Source organism: Anomaloglossus baeobatrachus, unplaced genomic scaffold (genome assembly GCF_048569485.1).
Source record: "Anomaloglossus baeobatrachus isolate aAnoBae1 unplaced genomic scaffold, aAnoBae1.hap1 Scaffold_376, whole genome shotgun sequence".
In the NCBI taxonomy this organism is placed as follows: domain Eukaryota; kingdom Metazoa; phylum Chordata; class Amphibia; order Anura; family Aromobatidae; genus Anomaloglossus; species Anomaloglossus baeobatrachus.
Window position 1 is genome coordinate 139,217 of NW_027443105.1, and position 11,609 is coordinate 150,825.

The 11,609-nt window shown below is 46.7% G+C and overlaps 1 protein-coding gene across 1 annotated transcript; it reads left to right on the forward strand.

Moving 5' to 3' along the window:
• The first annotated feature begins 1,995 nt into the window (after positions 1 to 1,995).
• LOC142274608 (uncharacterized) lies at positions 1,996 to 7,322 on the forward strand. The gene is made up of 2 exons (XM_075332566.1): positions 1,996 to 2,082; positions 2,278 to 7,322. The coding sequence occupies exon 2, from the start codon at positions 2,483 to 2,485 to the stop codon at positions 6,944 to 6,946; it is 4,464 nt and encodes a 1,487-aa protein (XP_075188681.1). The 5' UTR covers positions 1,996 to 2,082; positions 2,278 to 2,482; the 3' UTR covers positions 6,947 to 7,322.
• The last annotated feature ends 4,287 nt before the right edge of the window (positions 7,323 to 11,609 follow it).

Genomic DNA, 11,609 nt, shown 5'->3' on the forward strand with positions numbered 1-11,609 from the left:
TTTAGCTGCTGCAGCTCCACTGATTGAAAGAAAATAAAAATAAAGTAGATATTCTTCAAAAGAGGTATGTAGGTATGCTGCGAGGCTGGTGAAGATATTCCAGGAAGGTGATAAATGAGAATCAAATGAAGTTAATTTTGGAATATCTGCTTTCTGGAATTTCTTCCCCAGCAGCGCAGGACACCCACATTCCAATTTTGAAAAATAAGTTTGCGAGAGTTGGGGTTACTGGCGTGCCCATCTCGGTGCCTTCTACTTGGTGAAGTCATTCACCATTAAAATGAAATGCTTTATGCTCAACCTAAGACTTTTAGATACTTATTCCAGTAATGCCAAAACTACATTTGGACCACTGGGATTAAATGATGGCAATGGCCTCACTCCTGTATTGACTAATTAAAGGTATAGCATTCTATAAATATCATATTGAGCTTTGATACATTTTGCTTATGTACTATATGTATATTATTTTAATATTATTTGTATATATTTGTGATGTAATATCAATGAGGGGGATTAACTAGAGAAAAAAATATTCTAAAACATATATTATATTAAATGTGCATTTAAACATACCAACAAAATGCAAAACCTGAACAAAACCAATCAGGAATTAGTTAAAAAGTGGTTTACGCAAAAATGTCCTAGATTATGCGTAGGCAAAAGACTGGAGAGATATGTGTCCAAAAGTGATGTGTAAATCTGTCTGTAAAGAGGCCCTAGGGATGAGCCCCCCTGCCGGGGAGGTTGGCACCCTAAGAAGTGATAGTGGAGCCCACGGCCAACGTAAGCTCGCCCTAGAAAATCCCTGTAAGTCCCAAGCCAGAAATTCACAGTTACACCACCACAGCAATCATTACTAAATTAAAAAGACAAAACTCTGCTGGGTATGGGACCACTGGACGGCCGTGTGGTGTGGCCCCAGGTGCTCATTTCAAGGGCCCCATATTAGTTGCATGTTGTGCTCCCATTGGATGCACTGTCAATCAACGCTCCAAGCTCCATCTCCTTAACCTGAAGATGGTTCGCTGATAGTTCTCATCATGGAGGACTGAATCCATCCCCAGTTAAGGGTGGTCATCCTCGGACTGATCAGGGCTGAATTTCTTCTTTCCTGCATTTCATTGACAACTAGCGGAAAAAGCTGAGCTATAAACGTCACATTTATTAGATGTGGATGAAGGTGCCCATAAGCGAGTCCACTGCCCAGCAGGACAAATTGCTCATATGTGAGAAGATGGAAGATTTCCAAGGATACATGAAAGGGAACCCTGACGAGGAGCCGCAGCTTGGAAGAGACCAACCAGATTGTGGCTCCTCGTAAACTCTCGGACGGCAGGAAATAATCAAAAGCCTAAAGCCCCAGTAAATATTTCATCAGGAAAGTCTTGCTATTCTAAAGAAGATGATAAAATTACTGATGGAAATATCTGCATTTGGGAAATATCCTGCTGCTATGACTGCAGTGATCAGCTGAGAATATAACATCCCGCGTGTCCAGGTAAAAGTAGGATCTGCCCGATGCCAATGTCACATGGTGTCTGGCTCAAATCTCGCCGAATGTAAGGCCTACATCTGACACTGTACACAGCAGAGTCAGACACTCCACACAATACAGCTTTCGAGTTGCACAGACAGGCTCGGGCGTCAACCAGCTGTGCTCTTGTTAGTAATTTACAGGAGTTACATTCTGCTAGCCTGTGGATTACTGCTGGAGTCACATGATGCAGGAGACCTATAACAGTCTGTCATGCCTTCATAGAAATGCATATAATTATTTTATTATGCCAAGTAATAAGATTACATTTAGTAATTGACATTGATACTGTCCACTTGTCCAGTGATATCCAACAGCGCCATCTGTTGACAATGTTGTCTTACTGCAGTTAGTTTAATGTTTCACTGGTTACTGTGCAATGAAAATTGTCCTACCAAGGCTTATGTAGTTACCCATCAGACCTTGCATAGGCTCTGCCCCTTCTTCTTCAGCAGCCATTTCAGTTACATGAACACACACATTCTGCATGCTGAATATCTCTCCAGATCTCTGCTCCTTATGTTTGCCTCTACATAGCACAGTCGGTGAGTTATGATCCCCTGGTTAGGGCTCATCAAAATTATAATGTAGTTGGTCTGTTCTGCAAGTATTATCCTGTCATTAGCTAATATGTATTCGCCATGTAGTGCATTTACCCTGCATGTCCTGTATCAAATGGAATGCTATGTAACTCAGATATGTTGTATGTTGTACTTAGTATTTTCATTTATTTCTTGTAGTTTTACACTGATCTCATTAATAAAAGTTGTAAAGGACCCCCAGCGTCCGAGTCAATGCATTGATGGGAAAGAGTTAAGCTGTCTGTCAACTCGTCTTCCAACGCACAGATTGAGGGTGCCAGAATAGTAAAACGACTGCTATTAACGGGGTTGAAGCATAGACGCCGACTTCTATCAGAGAGCAGTCAAGCCGCATACAGACACCATGTCAGATAGAGGATCTGAAGTTTATGTAACACGCTCCCATGTAAGCTCGTCAGCTTCAAGGAAGTCTGTGAGCAGCGCTGCAATTGCCACCGCCAGGGCGAAGGCGGAAGCCGCCAAAGTGAGAGCTGCCTTTGCTGAACAAGAGTTGAAATTAAAGACAGAAAAAGCACGTCTAGAAGCCGACCTTGCAAAACTTGCTGTAGACACAGAAGCAGCAGCAGCAGAAGCTGAAGTACAGGCTTTAGAAGAAGCAGCACGCAGCGACAGTAAAAGTTTCAGGTTAAGGCTCGGACCCGAACTCAGTCATCGGGATATCTCACAACGCACTTCAGACTACGTGCTAAAGCATACCGCATCAGATGACCGTCTACATTCAGCTCCAAGAGAAAGACTTAATCCTGCCATTCAGCCATCAACCTTCATTCAACAAACATCCCATGTTAAGCATGAAGGTAATTCCGTCCACCTAACACCATCAGTGTCACCTGCACCCAAGTTTGTAGATTCCTATTACACAGCGAACCGTCCCAAAATGGAGGACCCCGATGGTGACTATCATGGCGACAACGTATTTGATGGCAACAATAACTCACTGGGACCTCATCATAGCAACATGTATCAGGACCACCCTCTCAGAAATCAAGAGCTACCAGATTTCCTCAAGTTCTTCGCACGCCGTGAGTTACTCACCAAAGGTCTTTTAAAGTTTAACGACCGTCCTGAAAGTTACAGAGCGTGGAGAGCTTCCTTCAGAAACGCCACGGCCGGCCTGGACATCTCTGCCAATGAAGAGATCGATCTCTTGGTCAAGTGGCTAGGAAACGAATCAGCAGAACATGCAAAACGCATCAGGGATATCAGCATCAACCACCCGAGCAAAGGTTTGTGCCTGTTATGGGAGAGACTTGATGAGTGCTATGGCTCTTCAGAGAGGATAGAAGAATCCCTCTTCAAAAGGTTGGAGGACTTTCCCAAGATCTCTAATAAGAGCTTTCACATGCTAAGAGAATTGAGCGACCTCTTGGTAGAACTCCAAGTCGCCAAGTTTGAAGGAGACCTGCCAGGCCTCGCGTCCCTAGATGCAGCCAGAGGTATTAAACCCATAGTGAATAAGTTGCCTTACAGTCTGCAAGAGAAATGGTTGAACCGGGGTTCAGATTACAAACAACGTCACAACGTGCCGTTTCCTCCATTCCATGTCTTCGTAGATTTTGTGCGCCAGCAAGCCAAGATCAGGAATGATCCCAGCTTTGACCTTTCCACCGCAGATCCCATCAACCCACGAACAGGTAAGCCTGCTCCAGTACGCAACCCTCGAGGCTCACCTATCACTGTACACAAAACTAATGTGTCTGCTACAGATTCATCACGCAAGACCCACAGTACAACAGAACCTGAAGGGTCACTAACAATTGACCCAGACAAAGAGTGCCCCCTACACAAAAGGCCTCACCCACTGCAACAGTGCAGGAGTTTTAGAGGAAAATCTCTTAAAGACCGTAGAATCTTCCTCAGAGAAAACAACATATGTTACAGATGTTGTGCATCCACATCTCACTTAGGTAGAGACTGCAATGCCAGTATCACTTGTTCGGAGTGTAACAGTCAAGAGCACAGCACAGCTCTACACCCAGAACCAGCCCCACAGAATTCCACGCACATCGACCGACTTACAGAGCACGGCGGGGAGGAGACAGAGAGTACACCTCCTGAAGTGTCACCCCAGTGCACTCAAGTTTGTGGAGAAGGTCTCACTAACAAATCCTGTTCAAAGATCTGTCTGGTTACAGTTTACCCTATGGGCTACAGAGAAAAAGCGGTTAAACTCTATGCTATACTCGACGACCAGAGTAATAGATCACTCGCCAGCTCAGCTTTCTTTGACATCTTTGGAATCAAGGGACTTAGCTGCTCCTACTCACTGAAAACATGTACAGGAGTGAGTGAAGAATCTGGCAGGAGGGCAACAGGTTATCAAATCGAATCCCTAGATGGGAAGACATCCTTACCCCTTCCTACATTAATCGAGTGCAATGCCATCCCGAACAATAGAGAAGAGATACCCACTCCAGAAGCGGCACTACACCATCCCCATTTGAGAAACATAGCGCATCTCATTCCTGCACTTAATTCTCAAGCCAAGTTGGTCCTTTTGCTGGGGAGAGACATCATCAGAGTTCACAAGGTGAGGAAACAGATAAACGGTCCTCATAACTCGCCCTACGCTCAGAAGCTAGATCTAGGATGGGTAGTTATAGGGGACGTCTGCCTCGGAAAAGTTCCCAAGCCGAACAACATCCAATCTCTCTACACGAACACATCGGAGAGTGGCCGTCCATCCTTTTTCCTACCCTGCCCCAACAAATTCCTAGTGAAGGAGAATCTCACCAATTCGGCACACTTAAATGGTGGGAAAGACAGATACGCCATGGATGAATTGTGCGACGGAGACAAAGATCATCTAGGGTGCGCTGTCTTTCAAAAGACCAAAGAAGATTATAAACTAGCCCATTCCATTGAAGATGAGACCTTCCTAGAGATAATGGATCAAGGATTTCACAAGGATGAAAACGACAGCTGGGTGGCTCCACTACCATTCAAGCCACAAAGACCCTGTCTTCCTAACAACAAAGAGATGGCACTAAAGCGCCTTACCTACTTAAAGCCAAGTTTCTCAAAGAAGCCAGAAATGGAGGTACATTTCTTTGCTTTCATGGACAAAATATTCAAAATACCAACCGACCAAAATCCTGCAGACCATGCGACCAGAGCGGTATCGGCACCACGCCTCAAAGACACTAACTGGCTAGTCGGACCTGCATTTCTGTATCAACCAGTACCCACTGCTCACGAGACACATACACATGAACTCTTCGAACCCGAATCAGATGTAGAGCTACAGCCTCAAGTTTCCACACTTAGCACAACGATCACCAACAGGCACCTTGATTCCAGCCGCTTCCTCAGATTCTCTACCTGGAGATCGGCCTACAGAGCCTTGACTTGCCTGATACATGTCATTAGATCCTTTAAAAACAGACAATCGAGACCAGCTCCATGCAAAGGCTGGCATCGTTGTCATAAAGCTTACACAGTGGAAGAGCTCACGCAAGCCAAACACGCAATCATCTGTTGTGTACAGCATGAAGCTTATACCCAGACTCTAGAGTCCCTCCGGAACCACAGAAGTGTCCCAAAAGATAGTCCCCTTAAAAAACTGGACCCGTTTGTGGATACTCAAGGACTGCTGAGAGTCGGGGGACGAATTTCAAATGCAAAGCTTGAAAATGACGAGTGTACTCCAATCATTGTTCCTCACGGCCATGTTGCTTTCCTGCTGGTTGAGCATTATCACGCACAGGTTAGACATCAAGGGCGCTTGATAACTGAAGGAGCCCTACGGGAAGCGGGTTTCTGGATAACAGGAGTTAAGCGACTTGTGAGTAGAGTCATCTTCAAATGTATCATCTGCAGGAAACTCCGTGGTTCTTGTCAATCCCAAAAAATGGCAGACCTACCAGCAGACTGTTTGAGTACCGAACCTCCTTTTACTAACGTGGGCCTCGATGTGTTTGGTCCCTGGTCAGTTGTCACACGTCAGACTAGAGGAGGACATGCAAACAGCAAGCGCTGGGCCGTCTTGTTCACATGTTTGAGTATTAGAGCCGTACAAATAGAAGTCATTGAGACAATGGACACATCTAGCTTCATAAATGCCTTCAGACGATTCATTTCTCTCAGAGGACATGTAAAGCATATACGCTCTGACAGAGGATCTAACTTTGTAGGAGCATGTGGTGAACTAAAGATTCCCTCAAATCTGGACATTAACCAAGTAGAAAGACGTCTTTCAGAACTAGGTTGTACGTGGACCTTTAACCCACCGCACTCATCTCATATGGGAGGTGTGTGGGAGCGCATGATCGGCATCGCTCGCAGAATCCTCGATTCCATCTTTCTGCAACTTGGTCCTTCGAAGCTCACTCATGAGACTCTAACAACCTTCATGGCCGAGGTAGTAGCTATAATGAACGCCAGACCACTGGTTCCCATATCCAATGACCCTGATGACCTATCTCTGCTCACCCCTTCAACTCTCCTCACCCAGAAGTTTAATGTGAGTATGCCGACTTCTGGAGAGTTTACTACAAAAGACTTGTACAAATCTCAATGGAAAAGAGTTCAAATGTTAGCAGACCTTTTCTGGACTAAGTGGAGAAAACAATATCTCTCTACATTACAGACAAGAGACAAATGGCAAGATAGTAGACCCAACATGAAACCTGGGAATGTCGTCCTAGTGAAGAACACTCAGTCTAAAAGGAACGAGTGGCCTCTAGGATTGGTAACCAAGGTCTTCCCAAGTCAAGACGGACAGGTCAGGAAAGTGGAAATCAAGATTCCCAAGCAAAGTGGAAAGCTGTTTCTTAGACCTGTATCTGAACTTATTCTATTGCTCTAGTTTAAGTTTGTGGCATTTCCCCGGATGCCAGACGGGGAGTGTCATGCCTTCATAGAAATGCATATAATTATTTTATTATGCCAAGTAATAAGATTACATTTAGTAATTGACATTGATACTGTCCACTTGTCCAGTGATATCCAACAGCGCCATCTGTTGACAATGTTGTCTTACTGCAGTTAGTTTAATGTTTCACTGGTTACTGTGCAATGAAAATTGTCCTACCAAGGCTTATGTAGTTACCCATCAGACCTTGCATAGGCTCTGCCCCTTCTTCTTCAGCAGCCATTTCAGTTACATGAACACACACATTCTGCATGCTGAATATCTCTCCAGATCTCTGCTCCTTATGTTTGCCTCTACATAGCACAGTCGGTGAGTTATGATCCCCTGGTTAGGGCTCATCAAAATTATAATGTAGTTGGTCTGTTCTGCAAGTATTATCCTGTCATTAGCTAATATGTATTCGCCATGTAGTGCATTTACCCTGCATGTCCTGTATCAAATGGAATGCTATGTAACTCAGATATGTTGTATGTTGTACTTAGTATTTTCATTTATTTCTTGTAGTTTTACACTGATCTCATTAATAAAAGTTGTAAAGGACCCCCAGCGTCCGAGTCAATGCATTGATGGGAAAGAGTTAAGCTGTCTGTCAACTCGTCTTCCAACGCACAGATTGAGGGTGCCAGAATACAGTCATCTCTGCCATTGTTAAGATGGTGGAGCCTGTTCTACCATGCCGATGATAGCTTATGCCATCCTGACACTTGGGCTTTGATATCCAGTTGCTGGTGAACGTCTGTGTGCTGTTTGGTGTGTTGTGAAAATAGTCTTGTTTGATTATTTCCTCCCTTCTTTTAGTGTCCTCCTGAGCACATATTTTTTACACCTCTGTGAGTGATTGCTGTGAGTTTGTTTTTTGGTTTTCCCCTCATCTGTTTTTTGTGTGGGGTTAACCACTCCTGTGCCTGACCTCTAGAGGGTGGAGAGAGAGGGCCACTAGACCAGGGTTCTTCAGGAGCTAGGGCAAGGAAGGCGTCCCAAACATCGTCACCTTCAGATGTTAATTTGGGATCAGGGTCAGCTAGTGTTCCCCTAGCCAGAGGGCCAGTTAAGGCCCTCCTGTTCCATCCTATCACACCCCATGATAATCAGGACACCAAGTAATGGCACATTACACATGTAGTATCTCCACGATGCCAGCACAACAAGTGATGGCACATTACACATGTAGTATCTCCACGATGCCAGCACAACAAGTGATGGCACATTACACATGTAGTATCTCCACGATGCCAGGACACAAAGTGATGGCACATTACACATGTAGGATCTCCACGATGCCAGCACAACAAGTGATGGCACATTACACATGTAGGACCTCCACGATGCCAGGACACCAAATGATGGCGCATTACACATGTAGGATCTCCACGATGCCAGGACACAAAGTGATGGCACATTACACATGTAGGACCTCCACGATGCCAGGACGCCAAGTGATGGCACATTACACATGTAGGATCTCCACGATGCCAGGACACCAAGTGATGGCGCATTACACATGTAGGACCTCCACGATGCCAGGACACAAAGTGATGGCACATTACACATGTAGGATCTCCACGATGCCAGGACACAAAGTGATGGCACATTACACATGTAGGATCTCCACGATGCCAGGATACCAAGTGATGGCGCATTACACATGTAGGATCTCCACGATGCCAGGACACAAAGTGATGGCACATTACACATGTAGGCCATCCACGATGCCAGGACACCAAATGATGGCACATTACACATGTAGGATCTCCACGATGCCAGGACACCAAGTGATGGCACATTACACATGTAGTATCTCCACGATGCCAGGACACCAAGTGATGGAACATTACACATGTAGGATCTCCACGATGCCAGGACACAAAGTGATGGCACATTACACATGTAGGATCTCCACGATGCCAGGACACAAAGTGATGGCACATTACACATGTAGGACCTCCACGATGCCAGGACACCAAATGATGGCACATTACACATGTAGGATCTCCACGATGCCAGGACACCAAGTGATGGCACATTACACATGTAGTATCTCCACGATGCCAGGACACCAAGTGATGGAACATTACACATGTAGGATCTCCACGATGCCAGGACACCAAGTGATGGCACATTACACATGTAGGATCACCACGATGCCAGGACACCAAGTGATGGAACATTACACTTGTAGGATATCTACAATGCCATGACACCAAGTGATGGCACATTACACATAGGATCTCCACAATGCCAGAACACAAAGTGATGGCACATTACACATGTAGGACCTCCACGATGCCAGGACACCAAATGATGGCACATTACACATGTAGGATCTCCACGATGCCAGGATACCAAGTGATGGCACATTACACATGTAGTATCTCCACGATGCCAGGACACAAAGTGCTGGAACATTACACTTGTAGGATATCTACAATGCCATGACACCAAGTGATGGCACATTACATATGTAGGATCTGCACAATGCCATAAGTCCAAGTGATGACACATCAACATTTAAGTCCCTCCTGTTCCATCCTATCACACCCCATGATAATCAGGACACCAAGTAATGGCACATTACACATGTAGTATCTCCACGATGCCAGCACAACAAGTGGTGGCATATTATACATGTAGGATCTCCACAATGCCAGAACACCAAGTGATGGCGCATTACACATGTAGGATCTCCACGATGCCAGAACACCAAGTGATGGCATATAACACATGTAGGATCTCCACGATGCCAGCACAAGTGATGGCACATTACACATGTAGTATCTCCACGATGCCAGAACACCAAGTGATGGCGCATTACACATGTAGGATATCTACAATGCCATGACACCAAGTGATGGCACATTATACATGTAGGATCTGCACAATGCCAGGACACCAAGTAATGGCACATTACACATGTAGGATCTCCACGATGACAGAACACCAAGTGATGGCACATTACACATGTAGGATCTCCACGATGCCAAAACACCAAGTGATGGCACATTACACATGTAGGATCTCCACGATGCCAGGACACCAAGTGATGGCACATTGCACATGTAGGATCTCCACGATGCCAGGACACCAAGTGATGGCACATTACACATGTAGGATCTCCACGATGCCAGAACACCAAGTGATGGCACATTACACATGTAGGATATCTACAATGCCATGACATCAAGTGATGGCACATTATACATGTAGGATCTACACAATGCCAGGACACCAAGTAATGGCACATTACACATGTAGGATCTCCACGATGCCAGGACACTAAGTAATGGCACATTACATGTAAGATCTCCACAATGCCATGACTCCAAGTGATGACACATTACACATGTAGGATCTGCACAATGCCATGACTCCAAGTGATGACACATTACACGTGTAGTATCTGCACAATGCGAGGACACCAAGTGATGGTGTGATGTGATGCCCTGGACTAGCCAGGTAGTCACAGACATAACATCACACCCCTCCCTCCCCTGGATAGTCTACATCAGTCAAACAAATCCTTGTTGCCTCTCTCCAGGGTCTGATGTCCACACCAGGTGGGGCGGAGCCAGGCGGTTGGCCCCACCCACCGAGGAGTTCACAGGCCTGGAGGTGGGAAAAAGCGGTCAGTTTAGTTTGGAGTTCAGTGGAAGTGGAGTTGAGAAGTGGAGGAGAGAAACTGCTAGTGTCTGGGTAGGAGCCCAGGCACTGTCAGCAAGGTCGGCAGACGGTGTTGGCCGTCTGCAGGAGTTGGTGCAAGTCAGCGGAACCGTATGACCAGGGACGGGCGGTGGCCCGCCGGTACCGAGCCGGGAAGCAGATTTGTACCAAGCACAAAAGGCAGGGACATCGGACCCCGACTAGGCTAGGAGCCGCCGACAACAGTCAAATCCGAGAGTGACTGGAACCCCAAGGGTTTCCTAACACCTAAGACCCGACAGAAGGCAACAGTCCACACAGTGAGGATAAAAAGCCGCCGCCATAGGCTAGAGATCCAAGGGCCAGCGCCTGCGGGCAAAACTGGCTCCTTCGGTACATACACGCCGAGGAGCGGACTACCGTTGGGAAACCATCGGAGTCGATACTTACACAACGGTGCAGGGAAAGACAGCCATCATCAACCTGTCCGGGGAGAGCAAAGACACTGCAGCCGGCTGCGGGACCCGTCCATCCAGCCATTTGGTTTACCAGAGACTCTGTGAATCTGTGCCTGAGTGACTACAACAGTGCCATCCGGCATCGCGCCGCGCTGCCTCCGCAACCCTGCACCCCAGCTACCCTGCCTCCCCGTACCGCCACCGGGCCCCGGGATCACCAACCCCTACCCACGGAGGGGGAACCAACATCCTAGCTGCTCCCTGCCATCGCTCCCGGGATCCCCGTCACCAGCAGCGGTGGTGCCCATTATCACCACGACCCGTGGGTGGCGTCACGAACTATCTCCCAAAACAAACCACCCCCTTTTCACTCATGGGCGAGGAGCGCTGCTCGAGTCCCCGGGTCCGGCCCACCGCTCGAGCCACCAAGGAGCAGCAGCCCCGGACCTGAGCGTAGCGAGCGCGGCCCCTCTGCCCGCGACAACTTGGCGTCTGCGAACAGG